The 20,000-nt window shown below is 43.8% G+C and overlaps 1 protein-coding gene across 20 annotated transcripts in view; it reads right to left on the bottom strand.

The window, feature by feature from the left end:
• BAZ2B (bromodomain adjacent to zinc finger domain 2B) overlaps nt 1-20,000 on the bottom strand; it is a 385,196-nt gene that overhangs the window by 263,404 nt on the left and 101,792 nt on the right. For 6 of the 20 annotated variants that reach the window (XM_085873220.1, XM_085873222.1, XM_085873234.1 and 3 more), the window contains exon 1: nt 18,467-18,700. The exons of 2 other annotated variants lie outside the window; for them this stretch is intronic. In XM_085873220.1, the coding sequence (XP_085729346.1) occupies nt 18,467-18,506 (40 nt within the window). In that variant the 5' untranslated portion in view covers nt 18,507-18,700. Of the gene's footprint in view, nt 1-11,320; nt 11,341-17,629; nt 18,416-18,466; nt 18,702-20,000 lie in introns of those variants that run through there. 12 more of the 20 variants (XM_085873231.1, XM_085873232.1, XM_085873239.1 and 9 more) reach the window with 7 other exon arrangements.

Raw genomic sequence — 20,000 nt, 5'->3', positions numbered from 1 at the left:
TTTACAGTGTTAACATTCCAGATTGGGAAGTGGTCGATTTCAGTTACTCACGACTTTCCAGTTGTTACGGCAACCAAAACATGTTATCTTTGAGCACAAGATGTAGGACATTGAGGACACGGCTCGACAACATGTAGTGTCTGGAAGCTTTATTTAGCGGCTTTCACAAATAGCCAAGGACAACGAGAAAAACAGCACAGCACTGGTGCCAAGCGATGACGCCTTTGAAATTTTCTGATTATCCTGCTGACACCTGCCTACTGCCCACTAATGAAAGGCATCTGGGAAGCTTGGCGAAGGAAACGGCCGAAAGAATGGGCAGAAAGAACACCTGGCAGGGATTCTAAATTCAGGAGCAACACCAAGCAAGACGTTAGGCAGCTGCCGAAAAACTCGCCAGCACACTCAAACCACACGATTTTTGCCTGTGGCCCAAACCTTCACTCACTCTTTGAAAGAAATAAACGAACACGAAAATGGCGAAGAGAAACATTCCTTAGGCAATAGATAAATCACACAGCGTTGAATCCCGGGGCTATCAGCACACACTTTGTTGAACTTCTGAGGACTCCCTCGTTTCTCACAGAAGCCGGTGGGCCAAAAACTTTTTTATAGCAGAGAAGATGGGCAAAAGTGGATCACCTTTGGTGTCCAGTCTGCATCTATTTTCTGTGTGATCGTAGTCGCTCATGAAGGGGGAGGGGAAGCAAAAATGAATACAGCGTGTTTGCGTTACCAATTGACAGCCAGATTTGGTACAAAAGCACGCAACATCAGAAATGTATCTGAAAGTCGACGTGAGATAGCGATGCTCACAGCTCCTTGAAAGCCTCTCTGGAACTGGACAGAACAAGGAAGCAGTCACAGTATGCATGGATGGAAAACACAAGAAAGACAACTTTGATTGTGAAAGACAATGAGGAAAGTTTTATTTATTTATTTATTTATTTATTGTTAGAAAATGCATTTTTATGAGGTTGAGGAAGTTTATTGAGCAGAGTATAGCAGAGGTGCAAGCACAGAATAAGTCAATATAAGGAACTACATGTGAAAATGGCGAAACTTTAAAAACCCTCCCTGCATTTCCCCTGGTAGAATGCCTGATACATTCCCTTTCCTTTCCCACTCCCCACCACCAACCACACCCCTCCCACTTTTTTGTTTTTAATCTCCTCCTAAACTTCTTTTCCTTTTCTCCACTATCCTCCAACATTCTCCTCCTCTCTCTCTTCTGCCCAAGATTCAATGCTTCCCTTTCTCTCCTTAATTTCATTTTCTGAACTTACCCGTCATCACACGACTTCTCATGAAGTAACAGGTGCTAATTTTTAATTTTTTTTTTTTAAGTTGGCTTGCCCGTATTGATGGGAGCACTTGCAATTGCTTGTTTCACTCAATGAAATGTCTGTTGTACATGTTAAAGTGCAATAAATTACCCAGCACCAAAACGTGACCACGTCCGTGAAGATTGTGCAAACAAGAGATTTCAAGAATGTTCAGATCTCAAATGATGTGGTGGAACATGTACCATCAACGCGTGGCTCCCTTTACATAAACGATTCGTACGATCCATGATAAGATGCGAAACACATAAAAGAAATCCCCAGGAATAGCAAAGCCTGATTAAAGGAAGACAAATCACGAAATGACAGTGTCTTAAGCCGACAACATTTAACTGAATGAGATTAAAAGTCGATTTGATGGGAGTATTTGACCTTTTTAAAAAAATGTATTTTATTTTAAGAAACAAACCTAAATAAATTGTCTCCTTCTGCGAGTGTGATAGTTTACTCCATTCTTTCTCACCCTTCTTTTTCCAGCCAGCGTAACGGTCTTCCCGAGTCCATTTATGTCAAGGATTTCAAGTCAGCTGCATAACACCGCCCCATGCTCTCTACCATATCCACTACTGAGCATCACAACACCCACTGAGACCCTATTCCAACCCATCTCCTGCAACTGGTCTCCTTGTGCCGTGATACACCAGCTTGTTGTGTCTCACAGTTTTCCCTTCACCCCACTTTTTCTGTCGATCCATTGTACCCCTGTCATCCTGCTATTCAATGAGCTTCGATGGCTGCATAAAATCAAACAAGATAGATGTAATGCAACTTGGGGATCCATGCTGTATTTGCAATATTCATTGGACCCACAGTGAAGGTATTTAAAAATTACTCTTCGGATATTTCAGAGCAAGAATGATCATGCATTTTGGATCTCCCACCACCGAATTATAACAAGATAACAGATGACCAAAGCATCAGACGTGGCACAAAGACAAGGAAATACAGGACAAGGATGCAGGGTTCAGAACAGTCATCCATTGTGGCCCAGTGGGAAGGAACAGCAGTCGTCATCAAGTGGCCATGGCATGATAATTAGGGTAATAAACAAAGCGTTATGAGGATCAGTATTTACGATGACATATTTCATTGTCAGCAATGACAATGAGTATAAGGCTCACCGGCTGACATGAGAATTGGTCAATCTTATATCGTCCTTACTGGAGACGCTACAGCGGGTTCTTTTCACGTGGAAGGAAGAAAGCTCAAAATGGAGCTTGCAGAGTGATGCCATTAGGGGATCAAATAGCAGAACAGCCAATCAAATACTAGTCAGGCATTTGGTTTTATATCAAGTTAAACAAGAGTGAGAATTGCTTTGCAGTGCATGCCCCCTCCCGATGTGATATTTTCAAAGTCCAAACAGGTCATCACCCTGTGAAAAATTGACGAAACGCCATGAAACTCCAAGTTGTTCTGTAATTTATCATAATAAAGCCACGTACTAAGTTTCAGTTGAATATGTTAAAGGGTATGGGAAAAACGTTTGAAAAACCACAGGTGGGATGGATAGATGGATGGACAGAGAGCAAACCTATAGATAGTGCCCTCCGGTGAAACCGGTAGGAGACTAATAAGGACGTTAACTAAACCACTACTTTAAATGAGAGAAAGAAAATAAATGAACAAATAGAAATTAAAAAAGAACAAAAAAGAAAAAAACACTTCTCCACCGAGCTTGGTCAAATGATCAAATTGGAGGAGAAGGACAAAGCACGATGATGAACATACAAATGAAGATGTCACTCCACTAATGACATTAAAACTAATCATTTTAGAAGTCATGGAACCGAAAATGAAGCATCAAGGAGGCATGTGCTCCCTTGGGATTGAGGGACGTAACCAGGCATGAACAATGGCTTACGAGATGGCTGTGTGACCGACCATCCACAGTACAAAACGAAAATACACACATTTACAACTGCAAAGCACAGCAAAATTGTTCCACTGAGATGGGGGGAAGGGGGGAAGGTGGTGGGGATAGGAGAAACCTGCTGTCAATCACTTTCATCAAAGTTACTGCCCAGACCTCGAGTGGCTTTACATTTTTAGCATACCGCTCAGTAGCATTCGGTTTGTCAAGCAGGCAAATTGGGTCCATCCAGTATTTTCGAATGAAAATTGTGCGAACTAAAACTCCGAGGCTTTGAACACAGATATTCTGAGAAAGCCTTTGTGCTACGATCCTCAGACTCTCTACTTTGTCTCATTTCCCAGCCACAGGTCACTTTGAATGACCCTTCCCCACCCCCATCCCCTCCTCCCGCTCTTCCCTCCACCCCGCAAAACTCTCCAGCAGTGCACGGGGCATGATGGGCCCCCAAGCAGCTCTCGCTCCTCATCTCTGCCGGGTCGGCAGCTGGGAAAACGTGGCTTCGGATGCAATTCCAAGTTGTGGGGCGGCCACACGGCCACGGGACCACGGGCCATCTCGGCATACACGCCAAAGTTGCTGGCCTGACCTACAGCTGGGAAACATTACTTGTCAGCGGCGATGGGGTTAAGGAATGCAACGATCATGCACGAGTCTCAGAAGTGTACACCAGCTGTTCCCGACATTTGACTCGAGCCTTCGATCTCCTCCATCTTCTCCACCAGTGATTTTGGCCACACGTACTACACCGTCAGCCCAAACGTTCATCTCCAAAGGTTCCCCACACTAATAATGCCCCTTCATCCTACTCCTAAAAGCCCCCAGGTCACAAGCCATCCCCATGCCCTTATTTGTCAAATCGATAGTTAAGTGTGACATGTATGTGACGGCTCCACTGCAAACACGTATATCCAGTTGGAGTGCGGATGCCAATCAGCTTGTTTAGCATCAAAGTACCATCCCCCATCTACTGTGCAGACAGTCACGCCACTGTTGAGCTCATAATGCATCGCACCTGCTTCAACAACAACCAATGTCTCTGCCAAGAGATCTGGCACATCAAATTTCTGATGTTCTACTGGAGATAAACACAAAAGTGTTTTGGATTCTACCTCCAGACTGCAAGATCATTCTGTCAAAAAGCAAATCGAAATTGACAATGGAGTGCATCAAGAGCAAATAAAGAAGAAAAGAAATAAAGAAGAATGTCAGCCAGCCTGATTGCTGTCACGGTAGAAAAATAGTAAAAATATAATTCCAAGTTGGAATGTTCAGATCACGAGCAACGTGCCCAAACAGCTACATGGACTGAGCGTGCAGATGACAATTGAGGACAAAAGAAAAAAAAAGAAAAAAAAAAAACAACAACCTGCAAACCCTATCAATTGTAGCTCAGCTTTGGGCCTGGCTGAGAACTGAACAGATGTCAGTACAGTCCCCTGGCAACAGGATTGGCAGAGCCTCCGTGCTGCTTGCTGCTGGTGGCTCCTGCAGATGAGTGTAAACCCTCCTGCTGGCCTGCACCTCCTCCTCACCCCACTCTGGCTTCCCAACCCCCTACAACCGGTCCTGACATTTGTCACGTGGAGAGAACGCTGTCCATCTCCTGGATCTCACTTCCCCCACATCCTCTTCCAGACGGTACTATGGCATCGCCTGGAAATTCATGGAAGCTTCCTGCAGAGACGTTAGCAACCTGACCCTTGCTTCCATTTTAAAGGAGAAACGGTCTGCATTTCGCTTTTCACAAGTCGTCTATTCTGGTTTGTGCATGAGTCGCCCGTCCAGTGCACCAGAGGTAAAGTTGCTGGAACATGACCGCACTGCCGACCTTTCCGAAGAAATAGCTACACCGTCCATTTTCACCCAGAAAATTTCTGCATTTCTATGGAGTCAGCAGTTCATACTGAAGGGGATATATACTTATTACATACACAAACATGGCTGACATTCTGACCCCTAAAAGTCCCTCTCGCTCATATGCTCCATACAGGCCTTTCCCTTAATTCCAGCCCTTCCTCTTATCTACTCCAAACCTACTTTCCCTCTTCTGCGCACACCTCCCACACTCAACGACCTTTCCTTTCTCTATCCTGTCAATCCTTCACTCTCTCCATCCCCTAAATCTCCCCCTTTCATTACCCGTAAACCCCTCCATTCCCCATCATCTTAATTCCGCCCCCCCCCTTCCACCACTAATGAGCGAGCGTAATAAATAGATGGCCCCCAACCACCAAGAAGTATTCTTTTGGGCCTTTAAGTGCATTTACACACCTTGTGAAGTCATTAATTACATCCCTCAAAAAAAATGAAAAAAAATACAACGATGGCATAAATCTACGCCAAAATCTTTCAGCTCACCCTTGATCCCACAGCTGTCATCGCAGACTTGAAAGCACTTAAAGATGAATAATTAATTAGATAATTTTTTTTTTTAAAGTATTTCATGAAGTGAGAGTAAGATTTTGAGTATTAAGAAGAGTCATTATTTCTCTTGTGAGAAATATGGGGTAACAACAGAAGTCTTCAAACCTGTCCCAGTGCTCCACCACAGTTGTCATCAGTCTGCACTTAGGAATTCAGAGAATCTCATTCCGCACCACGCATAACCGTGAATAAAAGTAAAGTGCAATAAAATGGCAACCAAAAGTCAATAAGACTCCACACCAGACACCTTGGCGTATTGCAATACGCCAAAAGCATTCCACCTGGCTGGCCATCTCTGAACCCCACTCGCCCCCGGCAGACAGGCCCACTCAGATAGCGGCCAGGGCTGTGAATCGAGCCTGCAAACCGTACTGAACATCTGCTCTCACTTTCTGGAGGAAGCATTTCCTGTAACTAGTTTGTAACATGATTTCATGCTTTGATGATGACCCAAGACAATTATATATAATATAGAAAAAAATATATATATATATATATATATATATATATATATATATATATATATATATATATATGGCAGAAGCCAACCTTGTGGCTCCAAGAATCCTCGGCCTTGTATTTGGGGGGCAGCGTAGAGGTGAAACGAGATTCCGGACACTCGTTTTAATCTGCCTGGCGCTGTCGGGTGGGACACGGCAGCTGTTGGAAGAGCCAATTACCCACCCGTCCTTGCTCTGTTACCACCGTGCACAACGGGCAGCCTGCAGCCAAAAGCCTGCGTTTCTAGAGATTCCAGGGCCACCACAAGGGCAATAATCATGTACATATTCGTAAGCTGATTATGCTCTAAATGGAACGTACAGCTCCAATCCTGCTTCGCTTCACTTGAATTATTCTATTACTCCAACAAAAGTGTGGAACTCTATTCCACTAGTTTTGTACATTTTATAGATTGTTGTCTATCTGTCACCGTAACTGGCTGGCGACCCCTCAATTGAAAGGGACAAAATAAAAGTAAAAGGCAAGTCTCCCTGCATGCGTTTGGTGTGGAAAAGATTTCAAAAACATCTCTGCATCTAAAGAATATCATTCGATCTAAATCACAATGATGCAATATAAAATCAGAACTTTGGAAGCTTTCAAAAATAAATAAATATATATATATATATATATATATATATATATATATATATATATATATATATTCATATCTGGAGAAACAAACACCCAAATCATTTTGGCCAAGATTTTCGACTTGCCAGGCCAGACACCTGGCCTCCTGCTGTCAACACCATCTCAACCCCTTCCTTATTCCCTGTCGTTTGAGAAGCAGGTTCCATTAGCTCAGAAGGCAGATAGGGGCAGGTACAAGAAGGGTTGGGGATTACTCATCCTGCGGAGAGACAATGCAGTTCATGAGACTCTACAGTAGGCTAGGCCAGAGAGCCACCCCACACACCACAGGGCGGCCATTAATCTGTATGTTGGCCATACATATTCATTCAGGATAGTCCAGATGTTATGATGGCATTGAATTAGAATGAGTGATGCCAATAGGAGTGCAATTTGACAAACGCTCAGGATGAAATACTCAGCAGGGTGCACAAGAGGCAGCTTGGTTGCTGCAGACCCAGCTGACAAAGTCTAGTAAAGCCTGAAGTGCTGCACACACAAAGAATTCCTTATGCCAGCAGCTTGATGTCTAAGCACAACAGGCCCAAAAAGGTTAAACAGGTTTTTGCTCAATGTCAGTGATAAATCGTCGTGATTCAATAAAACAAATGAAAAGGCTCCAGAACAAACTAGCAGTCATATAAAATACAGTATCACGTCTGCAGGTTTCCTCTATTTAACAGCCAATTTCAAATTGCCAAAGACTGTATGATCGATTGCCGAGCTACTGCTTTGTAAAATCAGGTCGGTAAAGTCTCCTTTGGGTTTTACATTCCTTATAAATACAACATTGACGAGGAATGCAGGCACTATAAAATGACCATTAATCCTTTAGCAGTCTCAGCGGAGGTCAAGTGGACTTTGACAAACTCAAACAACATAGGCAATGCTCAGAAAATACAGTTCAATGTCTTTTATGTCTTACTGGCACAAACCACCCCCCGTGGGCCTGCAAGGACATCGGTAATCAATGCCATTCACAGCAGTCTGGCCAACTGAATTCTGGCCAAACACAACCTCTGCATCAAACAGCAGTGTGTTTCGTTGCCCTTCTTCAACCATACCGTGATTCACATTTCCCCACTAACCCTCCTCTTGACAACCTTTCAAAGTCCAAGCTTTGCACTCGCCTCCACTCCTTTGTCCCCTTATTTTCTCACCTATGGATGGACTCTATCACCTTGTGGCGGTGTAATCTCAATCTTCTCTCAAATTCGTTTTTGCCATGTCACGTCTCCCATTCCTACCCATAATCTCTTTACACCCCCTCTCCCCTTCACAATTCCGACATCGAGGGTGTTTCATCTCAAATCTTGTGCACTCATCCCATGTGTGCTTGTTCCGCAGTGTCGGTATCCATACATCCATCGGGACCATACTCTGTACAGAGCGTTTGTGCTGCCAAAGCAGTCTCCTGGGCTATTGGGCACAATCCTGGATGGGTCGCCACTCCGACGCAGGATACTCGAATGGCTCAATCATCCCAGCAAGCTGGTACTCATTTTGCCGACCTCGGATGGTTGACAGACTGAGTGAACTCCGCCTGGTGTTAATTGAATGACAGAGCAGGATTTGAACTCAGGACTCGAGAATCCTGAGCCAGCCACCCCAACCATTAAGCCAACACCAGGCATAGTGTTAGTACGATACCCACTGTATCCACAATCATCCTGCTCTTCTACAAGCCTCAATGTTGTACAGAGAAAAAAAAGAAAAAAAAGGTTCGACGATAAATAGACAAAAACAATATGGCAAACACACGCGAGTAGTGATCATTCCTTGGTTACTAGATCATTAACAGTGTGGTCCTGAGGTTTGTAAGCTGGGCAAGTGCAATTTGCAAAAACAAAAACTATTAAATGCAATTTGTTTCTCTATTCAAGTTTTCTCTCCGACAGAACAGATTTCAGAATTGTAAGAATTCACGATGATGAGGAATGGAATAATTTGATGGAATTTATGCATCTTCACAATGAAAAGGGCTGGCAGGATGGTCTGCAGGTATGCACACTCGTCTCTGAGCTGTAGCCTGGGTTCAAATGTTCATCCATTTAACAACTGTCATCCGGGGTTTCACCAGCAGGGTGATTTATCAATGTGGACCCTCTCTCGGGTCCATGGTAAGCTGGGGGTCCCATCTGCCGGCATGAGTTGGTATACGTCAAAGAACCCACGCTGTCCTTCACAAAGAGTAGGTGAGTTATCGCCAGCACCCTAATTCTTCTTCTTCTTCTCCTCCTATTCCATTTTTTCAGGGGTGAGGTCAAATGGCACCAAGCTTCTGCCCTGCCTTGACGATTATACTCCTCCACCTCCCTCTGTGTCTCTGTCAACTCTCTCCACTCTCCAACCACCCCGACCTTACTGATATCTCTCCTCACACCATCCTCTCATCTCAACATCGGTCCACGTACTTTCCTGCTACCTTGCTCCCTCAACCTATTCACTCTCTTTGTCATTCTCTCTTCCCCCATCCACATCAAGTGCCCAACTCATCACAGCTCGTACAACACCAATCTCCCCGTTAAGCTCATCTGCACAACAATCTCCTCCCATAGTTCATACATCCTCCTTCTATCCACCCTATTCGCTCCCCACAATCTTCCTGACCCAGTTGTTCTCGCAAACCTGCAGCCTCTGTTGTTGTCTCTCTGTCAGTGCCACCGTCTCCAGGCCGTAAAGGCAAGCCGGCGTTACACACGACCTCAGAACCTTACCTTTCAATTTCCTTGATATCTTTCTGCCTGCCAAAACTCCCTCCACCCCAAACAAATGACAAATCCCTGTTATAACCTACAGGGGGCACTGCATCAGTAGCACAGTCATGCTCCCAGCAGTGATGCAACCAGCAGTCCAAGGCTGCATATGAAACTAGAATGGCACTCGGTTGAGCGCATACCTCCACCACGTTATGCCTGATCCATGAGAACATATCTGGCACAATATATTTTTGAAATATCATGCTATGCAGTACTATATCGGTTTTGGCCCTATCTCTCAATGGTGAAGAATTACTTTGAAAATCAAATAATTCTCGTATCCAGATCCGGATTGAGATCTTCACAAAAATCAAAACAATCCATCCTTGCGACACACTCAACCTGTCCACCAAGTTTCATCCGGATCCGTTCACAACTTTTTGAGATATCCCGTACACAAACAAACAAATGAAATTGCTCGTTGAGCAAGGAATTGCCGGAATAACTGGATCTCTGATCTCTGAAAAAACAAAAACCTGGAAAACAATTTGGTTCTCCTCAGTCGATAGTGCTACTGTTTAATGAGTTATAGCACTTAGTTTGGTCATGATCATAAATTGTCAATAGGACTTGAAATGGCGTTTTTATTGCAATTTGAAAGTTTTGACCCGACCCCCCCTGACATTAGAGATTCGACCCCCGACCGCTAAGAAGGATGTTGGTGTGACACCCCAATGAGACATATAGCTGGATGCAGTATTCGAAGATGCACATTTTGGATTTGGTTTGAAGTCAATACGACCATTTTAACAGACGTTATTGCCAAAATAAGAATTTCGGTTTTTCGGTGACCGTGACCTTGACCTTTGACTGAGATTCACCAAAAACGACAAGTGTCTAAGTTGGATCATGGCCGACGTCTGTACCCAGTTTTGTCATGATTGCTGAAACGGTGTGGCTGCTACAGGGTAAACAAACACACAAACAGACAGACACACAGAATGACACACACACAACTGACCAACATAATTGCCGAAATCCGAAAGATTCCGGCAATTAACAAACAAATGAAAAATCACTCATGGAGTGACAACTTGGCAAAACAGCACAAAGTAGAATGGCACTTGGTAGAGCGCATACCTCTGCCAGGTGGAACAGTTCACATTTTGTATCCCAGTGATGGACTGGATTCGAACCAAAATCCAATCCGCTTGTTCTTGTCACCTATTCAACTCATCCAGCTTGTTTTTTCACAACTCGCCCACAACTTTTTGAGATATAGTGATATATATTTAGTTTTTGGCCTGATCCATCAATTTTAGAAATCAGGCCTGTGTTTATCTTTAGACCTTAAAATTAGTTGGTAGTTGAATTCAACGACCTAACATGAAAATGCTCTTTAAATGTCAAGTCAATCGGAAGAAAATTGAGGATTTTAGAAAATTTGGCCCAAATTGGCCAATTGGCCTATGTAGACCTTTTGGCCCATGTTTAGCACAAAATTAAAAGGTGGTTGAATTCAGTGACCTGATATGCAAATGCCCTTCAAATTTCAAGTTAATTGGATTAAAATTGAGTATTTTAGAAATTTGGCCTATGTTGACCTTTTTGCCTCTGCTAACCACAAAAATAATAGGTGGTTGAATTCAGTGACCTGAAATGTAAATTATTTTCTAATTTTAACTCAATCGGATGAAAATTTAGGATTTAGAAAATTTTGCCCAAATTGGCCTTTTGGCCTAGGTTTACCTCAAAATTAATAGGTGTTTGAATTCAGCAACATGACATGAAAATGCTCTTCAAATTTCCAATCAGATGAAAATTGAGGATTTTAGAAATCTCACCTAAGTTGTTGACCTTTTGACCTCAAAAACAATAGGCTTCTTCCTTTTGACAAGCTCTACCATGTAGCGAAGTTTCGAGAAGATCGGTTTAAAATTGTGACCTGTAGGCGACAAACAGCCAAACAGACAGACACAGACAGACAGAATAAGGGGTGAAAACATAACCTCCTTCACCTTCGGTGGTGGAGGTAATGAAATTAAATAAAATGAAAAATAAGAAGAACACTCGGTGATGTAATGGTAAGAGCATTCACTCAAGTCTGGGATGCTGGAGGTGCGAACCCTGGCCAAGTCATACCAAAAACTCCTAAAATGGTACGTGCTGCTTCGTTGCTTGGCGCTCAGCATTTTAAAAGGATAGAGCATGGTCAAACATCGATAGGTTGGCATCCATGGGGAGGAGGAAATTCCTCCTTAACCCTATCTGGGCGAGGGGGGGGGTCAAGTGCCCCCCCCTCGTCGATTTTCATGATATCTTCATATCAGCCACCAAAATAGCCCAGCCCAAATATGGTTAATAAATGCCTCGCTGAGTGTGGGAAGAAATGCGGTGCCATGTCTCTGGTATGCAGAGTATCCCCAGGAAGTGACGGCACTTCCCCAAAGCTCAGTGGCCGTGTTTGGCTCGTATGTTCGGCTGTGCGTGCGTGTTAATGTGTGTGTGTGCCAGCTCCACTCCGAGGCTTGGGTCATGTAAAAGATAACAAAATAATAAATAAACACTGACAAAACTGATACAAATCACAGCTTTTGGTGATCAATATTTTCATGGAAAATATGTTCTCTCATTGCACGATTTCCCACGCGAGCTGGAAAATGAGATGTTGGTTAAGAATTGTTTTTTTATTTAAACAAATTATTTTCTCAATTTTACTTTCAGTCATTCAACATTTTTTTTATATAGTCCAAACCAGCTTTCACATGATGATTAGATGACAAAACATCGACGACGACGACATCCTCATAATAATCATCATCATCAATAGATTGCAGCAACTTCATAAAGCAAGACAAAATGTAGATGTCTTTAAAAGGGAACACCGAGTTTCATTCTGTATACGTTTAATCCGTAACATCAACAATTTGTGTTTCTGTCGGTACAGATGCTCTTCACCCGTTTGGAAGATACAGGTTTTGTAAGAATGTTGAAAACAGGGAGTGTCTTAAATCATGGAAAGAGCTGCACACAAGCGATCGATTTTTCTTACAATTATGCTCTGCAATCCATCACAAAGCGCTACGCAACACAAATAAATGCTTAGCCACTCAGAACACCGGTCAGGAACACGCACAAGTACGTAAGTAACTGGCTAGCCGAGGTGTAAGCTCCCCTTCACACAGAGGCAAAAAAACCAGGACCAAACAAAGAGAAACTCTCAGAAGCATTGCGATTACAGCAGCAAATTCCAAATGGAATAGTGTAGACTTTCCCGCATGCTTGATCTGGCCATGGCAGAACTGCAAGCTCTTTCACCAGTTATCAAGGCAACTTACTCCTGAACCTCCATCCCATCCCAAAATCAACCCCTACCTCCCATTCATCTCCGACATTGCTTTCACAATGTCATTGCTCTGCCATCGCCTTGACAATGTCAGTGACCTAGGTAAGCAAGAAAGGAAGAGTGGGGGGTACAAACAGCAAAAGAGAACCCAAAAAAAAAACAACTAAATTGGAGTGTTTGTATGGAGAGGGGGCATGGGACGACGACAAGAATGAAAAAGGGAAAATAACAATAAATACGGGTTATTGGAGATTGGTCGTGAAGAAAAAGGTGAAAGAGGTGGGTGGAGAAGTGGGGGATGGGGGTAAGGAGACCAAACAAGATCAACAAAGGAGAATAGAATGAAAGCAAGGTAAGGGCCAAGGCATGGGCACAAAAGCGAACAGGGTGTGTAAACGTACTCGTCAAGGGTAGTAAGGGTTACACGGCAATGGGTGTGAGAGGTGAAACAAAGTGGGAAGAATGAGAAGAGGCCATCATTTTCAGGGAAACGGCATCGTGGAAATGAGAGAGAGAGAGAGAGAGAGAGAGAGAGAGAGAGAGAGAGAGAGAGAGAGAGAGAGAGAGAGAGAGAGAGAGAGAGAGAGAGAGAGAGAGAGAGAGAGAGAGAGAGAGAGAGAGAGAGAGAGAGAGAGAGAGAGAGAGAGAGAGAGAGAGAGAGAGAGAGAGAGAGAGAGAGAGAGAGAGAGAGAGAGAGAGAGAGAGAGAGAGAGAGAGAGAGAGAGAGAGAGAGAGAGAGAGAGAGAGAGAGAGAGAGAGAGAGAGAGAGAGAGAGAGAGAGAGAGAGAGAGAGAGAGAGAGAGAGAGAGAGAGAGAGAGAGAGAGAGAGAGAGAGAGAGAGAGAGAGAGAGAGAGAGAGAGAGAGAGAGAGAGAGAGAGAGAGAGAGAGAGAGAGAGAACAAGGGAATAGTGTGTTAACATGACATGACTTGCTGTAACAAGAATGCGCATTTAGAGACGTCGATGATGGTACAACAGCTGCTTTTTGCAAAATGTGGCAATGAATAGGAAGTATGGCGCTTCACAAATCGGATCCTATACAATACTTCACCTATGGTTAACTGTGAGGGCCGATTCATACCATAAAAGACATGTTGGGTTAAAAAAAAAAATCCAAACTAGAGATGACTTAAAAACGTGCGAATGGTGATGAGTGTTAGCATTTTGAACCCTGGGCCACTGTTTCGTCTTCATCAAGAAAACACGGCAGACAGTCTCATGTGTGAAAAGCAGCACTTGTCACAGATCAGCAGTGATTCCAAAAAGTCTTCAGGCTGGGATGAAAAATAATTGCAAAGCAGAAGGTTTCCGAGTACATCTTCAGTGCGGTGGTTTGGATGTGAGAACTCTGCTCGTCGGGCAATCAATCGAGCAAAATGGACCTGGACTGACATGAACCTGGTAAAAGTGACCGTGTATGACGCAGACCGGTGGCAACACACGTTGCACTCCCTCGTGGTTTTTTTTTCGCTTTTCTTTTTTTAGGCCCGACGGACTGCCACAACACTCTAATTGCGTTATTTCTGTCGAGAATATGACGGGGAAATCGAGGCCGGCGCGTTAATCGGCTCCTAGCATCGTGCGCAGAGCCTGCCAGGAACTAGGCAGTGTGCTGATGCCGAAAAACAAAAATAGATCAATCCAAGGTCACTCGCACGATATTACCATGCCTAGCCCAACCATTCCTGCCCACTAGAGCGGCACAACTTGCTCTTCCACGCAACGATCACAGCAAAAGGCTCGTTCGGGTTTATCACCAGAGCTCAATGTGGTCAGCAAGAAACAAACAAACAAACAAAACTGTGTCGATGGAGAAAACAAAAAAAAATTTTTCGAAGGATGTGTGCTCGTTGATGTTGCCATGCTAACAAGGTTACACTTTCCTGCGAAGTACTGACATGAACTTTCAAAATATACCGTACAGTGACTTGCGTCTGTGACGCATTGGAGAAACTTCACCGACACCAACAGCTGAACGTTTTTGAGACCTACTTAGAGGCTCACAGCTGTAGATATTTAAAAATTTGTTCCCAAGTGAGAAAACAAACAGCATTGTTTGCTTAGTTAAATAAAACATGAGACACACAATAAGAACCACATTAGCATGTCCTTTTATTGGGGGTGGTGGGGGGGAAGGGGGGAGGGGGTAAGAGTTTGCAAGATTGTACCATCGGTCAAGCAAAATCTGTCCCAGTCAAACTAAGCTGATCCAAGTTCATTAAATAGAACCACTTGAGCATGATCAAAAAATATCTGACTTGCTTTCGTGACATTTGCAGTCAACCAATAAATGGCGTGGTCAGGGGAACCTTAAACTTTCAGGAAGGCCATTTAAGCGAGATGTGAGAGTGAGAACACGGTCCGAGAAGGGTTATATTAACTAGGACAGCAATCGCCTTCTTTCATCACAAAAGCAAGATGCCCTACTGGCGAGTTGAACAAGCAATCTTACAAGCATCAAAAAAGCAATATCACTGCCAACCTACATTGGCACTGCCATGGTAAATGGAACCCTTTGGACCGTGGCATTGAATCCGTGATTCTTTTTGCAGCTCCGGATGGCCTCCACTCATCCATCCAGACAAAAATACTGACGGAATGTACTAAAGACAGAATGTACTGTGAGTAATCTCATCATACGATGAACAGCAAATTACAGCTTCCAAATTAACCAATGGTCAGAAATACTTATATATTACAACACTGATGATAAATGGATACAGCATAAAAAAGTGGACAGCACGCCCCCAGCAGGACAGATTCCTCCCAACATCAAACCAGATATTTAAGGAGCATCAAGTGACAATGTTTGCCATTTCTTGGGCCTATCCCTTTGCAAAACAAAAGCGTTCAAACAAAATTGCCTTGTATTACATCAAAATGCGGAGAAACAAGGTTTGGTGAAAAAACATGGTTTTCTGCCTTCCCATCTGTTTCGAAAATGCAAGTGCTCTATCATGTGGGCTATAAGTGGAAATTCAACCTTGACTAATTAAACTACAAAAAGGAAATCCTAATTAAAACTGTTAATGATAGAAGTAATAACAGGTTGCTCAATTCCGTCATTGCTCAAACAAAACTAGGCTTGCCACTCTCCAGGTTGCAATAGGACATCTGTGCACATTGGATTCCTTGGTTGTCCCAGATTACGTAACTCAGACAGCTCTTTTACAAATAAAACGTGCGTTTAGATCTTAGGTATGTACCTTAAGGGTAGCTTTTCCTGTTTTTGAGCAAATCCCAGAATGGTTACCAAAGGCAAGAGTTTGCGCAACAAGTTCCGGACGATTAGTACTCGGTAGCGGCGAGTGTGATGATGTGACCGACGAACAAAGAGCAGACTTTGCGAAAAGGATGAAAAGCACGTTCATCAAATCATATATATATCCAGTAAGTAGAGAAGGGCAAGCTTGGACCTTGAGGGCCCTTTGAGTACGCCTCGTGAAAACTACCGCGGTAAGTAAGGAGAGAATTATGGAAAGTTCAGTGAGAGTTGTGGCACGCATGATTTTCTTATGAGAACCGAGCCGGAGCTGGTAAGTAAAAACCAATTAAGAATGGAGGCAGAATGAGGCGTGTGGGCTGCTCGAACTACAGGTCTGTGATGTACGTGCCTTCGCATAATTCCACAAAGCTAAAGAGTGTGCACTTACCCCCTGCCTGCCCGCTCCCACCCTTTCCTTCACCCATGCCATCCCCTCATTCCCATCACCCCACTTTGTCCAGCCCCTTTATTTCTCCTACCCCTGTTTTCCCTCTTCACCGCAGACCCAGGCAGCCTGGCCCTCCCTTCAGCAAGGCGCGCTCTGGGGAGTCGTGACGGGCCCTGACAGAAGACGCGCAAACAGCTTGCTCATTATGCGCCGGGCGGCACGCACGCATCACAGGCACAAGTGATTGGTTTGTTGCCTACTGCATCGTGGCGTCAGACCCAGCCTGTGGTCCAGAGAAGACTTTGGAGCATGGAACTGCCTGTCCCTGTATAGAATGCTCAAAGTAGTGTCCCGTTTCAAACACAAAGACGAATGCCGGGGTACATATGTGGGGAGCATTCAAAAAGTTCTCGGAGCGAGACGCAATAGTTCAAGACGTGCGAAAACGAGACACCTACCCAAATTGAAAACCACGTTCATATATTTTCTCATCAACTATGTATACTTATCCAATCTAATCTAAATATTGACAACATATCGAGTGAAAAACAAAATAAAACAATCGATGTGTGTCGTGCAATTGTGAGCATCTCCTGAGTGGAAATTTTTGAACGTCCCTCGTACGATCGTGGCATGGGGAGTTGTGCGCTGTACCCACAAAATACATATCGTATGTGCCTGCTGTGAAAGCATTGAAAAGTGGAACAAAAGGAGTTGTTTCAGCTCAGTTTGCCAAGAATAATCCCAACAAGGACATTTTTCTTTCACCGACACATCCATTATAACAAAATTATGACGCGAAAGTCAAGTACATTGGGACACAATCGACGAATCAAAACGGAGATTTGAACCAGGGGTCACAGCATTCATGATACACGAGGCATGTGCGTGGATGGGTAACACCGAGCAGGCTATATCTATTTTCACATGGTCCGTTTGCCATCTGAAGCATCATTTAACAGCATTCAGGGGACCACACTCGGAACCGGCATTAAAACGTCAGCAGGCAAGAGGTCAATAGCTAGCATGAAAGGAACACATCATGGCATTTACAACAAAACTTGTATATCAAAAGCTTAAGACACAATGAAGCCATACATCATTCAGTAAAAAAAAAAACAGTGTGACGTTGCGGTGAAGGTGCAAGAAAAGACCTCAGATGGAAGCATTCAGTTGAAGCTCAAGTTGGGAACCAACAAGCGTTTATGATGGCGAGACGTGGTTCTACGCACCGTCGCACCAACTCCAGCACAAACAAAAGGAAGCAAGTTCATCGGAGGTCTCAGAACATTCCGCCCGGTTCCACATCACAAAAATTGGAGAAAAAGTTTCTCTAGCAAGTGTTGGCAAATCCACTACTTTCTCTGAACCGAGCAGATATCTTGCTGTCTAAGTTATTCAAGCTGCATGTCGTGACAGGAGATCATTTTATGGAAAGCAGGGGCGAGTCTCAGAGAAATCCAGGGTAGTTTAATCTGTTCACAGAGTTTGGCAACGGTAGCCTTCTTGTGCGAAGGAACCAAAAGGAAACTTTAAAACGCTCAATGAAGAGATCTATTTTGCAGGTCCAGAGCTCCGCAAGTCGTGATAAACCACCACCAGAGCCCTATCATGTGAATGAATTTGAAAATAAAAATCTCTGAATAATACAAGCTTTTCATGTATAATGATTACTTAATAAATAATTCACAAATTTGGATGACACATGTAACAACACACACACACACACACACACACACACACACACACACACACACACACACACACACACACACACACACACACACACACACACACACCTACCTTAGTTATGCTAGCAGGGCACCAGTTTGTACAAAGCATTTAGAACTATACTAATACATCATGTCATCAGTTTGATACCAAACAAAACAAGCTTGTCAGCTAAATAGTTTGCTTTGGTTTGATGCCCTCAATCTCATTTTTTGCATGCATCTGCTCCTTTGCAAGCAAGCCAGAACAAAAGGAAATACCTCGGACAGCCTTCGCCTCCCTCCCAACCACGAGTCCCATTCCACCCACCCGGCAGCATGTCCCTTCTTCAGTTTCTCCCCTCCTCTGGCTTGTTCTATGCGCACCCACCAGCGCGGCACACGGCTAGGGACCCTGTGGAACGACTGGCTGACTGCCAGATAGCCAGCCACCGCGTCTCGCCTTCGCCACCTCCACCATTTCAGGGAGACGCGGCATAGAAGAATGACCAGCACCACACCCCCCTCCCACCATCCCCCTCCTCAAGGCCAGGAGGCCCAGCCTGCACTGCTGCGCACGCACTTATCAAAGGCCCCCTTTGTGAGCCCTGGACGACACTGTAAAGGCGGGCTGTCACAGCAAATGGTACGCTTGGAGCACGGCTGTTATTGGATCAGCAGCAATGCTTTTCAGCACCTATTTATTTTGCTCGCCTTTATGCCAGCTCTCCAACATTACTAAATTAAAACCTTGGCCACAAGGAAAATGCATAAAGTTTTTCCATCGAGAAATCAAAGCCAAGACTTTGGAACTCCCCAGGTACAATGGGGGCATAGAGCCCATGGCTCCATGTGAAAATAAAAAGTGCATCTTCCCTTAAAGGTGTTGTCAAAAAAACAAAGAAGTGCAACTCAGGTATGTACCTTGTATTACAGTTGTCAGTTTGAGTGACTGCTCAATGAACAAGCAGGTGCACTTTGTAATCGGGATATCAACGTCGAACATTTACCGAATCGTGGAAGGTGGGGCAAGATACTGCAAAAGGTGGGACATTAAATCCACCGTCCCACCATCACCCTCCCCTCCCCAATTTTATCCATTCTGTCATCTTGTTCAGATAAACTTTTAAAATTTGGAATTGCCTGCTATACCATACCGTCAACAAGAGTCCATCTTGTGTGGACGTTCATCATACGGAGCATATAACCAGGACCGAGTGGGTTCTATGATGTTGGAGGAGTATCTTTCCTCATCTTTCCCAACAGAAATATATTGCCACACCTGACTCGAATGAATGATTACAAAACAATCTTACACCTTGTTGAACTGTATTGCTGGTTCAGCCATCAAATTGTCTCCGAAAAGTAGAATTCATTTCAAAATGAGATGTAATAGCAACGCAGGAAAAAAAAGTCACATTAAAAATAACTATTTTGTACAATCAAAGATCAATAAGATTTTCTCATATAGAAGGCATATAGAACTCTCCAACAATAGAAACGTACCATGAAGAAGGAAGATGAGGAGGAAGAGAGAAGGGGATGACCAAAGAAGAAAAAGTTTCCATTGTTTAAAGGAGATGGAACGAAATACTTCGCTCGCGATTTAAAGCCAATTTGACATTCATTTCCCAGCGCAAGACAACGTGCTACAACAATCTGAATTAATGGTCAACTACGTAACAATTTATTACAACATGAATCAGATTTCATTGTGTGTGTGTGTGTGTGTGTGTGTGTGTGTGTGTGTGTGTGTGTGTGTGTGTGTGTGTGTGTGTGTGTGTGTGTGTGTGTGTGTGTGTGTGTGTGTGTGTGT

Source organism: Eptatretus burgeri, chromosome 3, assembly GCF_056783735.1.
Source record: "Eptatretus burgeri isolate ZD-2024b chromosome 3, Ebu_testis_v1, whole genome shotgun sequence".
Classification (NCBI taxonomy): Eukaryota; Metazoa; Chordata; class Myxini; order Myxiniformes; family Myxinidae; genus Eptatretus; species Eptatretus burgeri.
Note: the sequence above shows the minus strand (reverse complement) of the source record. Positions and strands in the feature narration are given on the sequence as shown.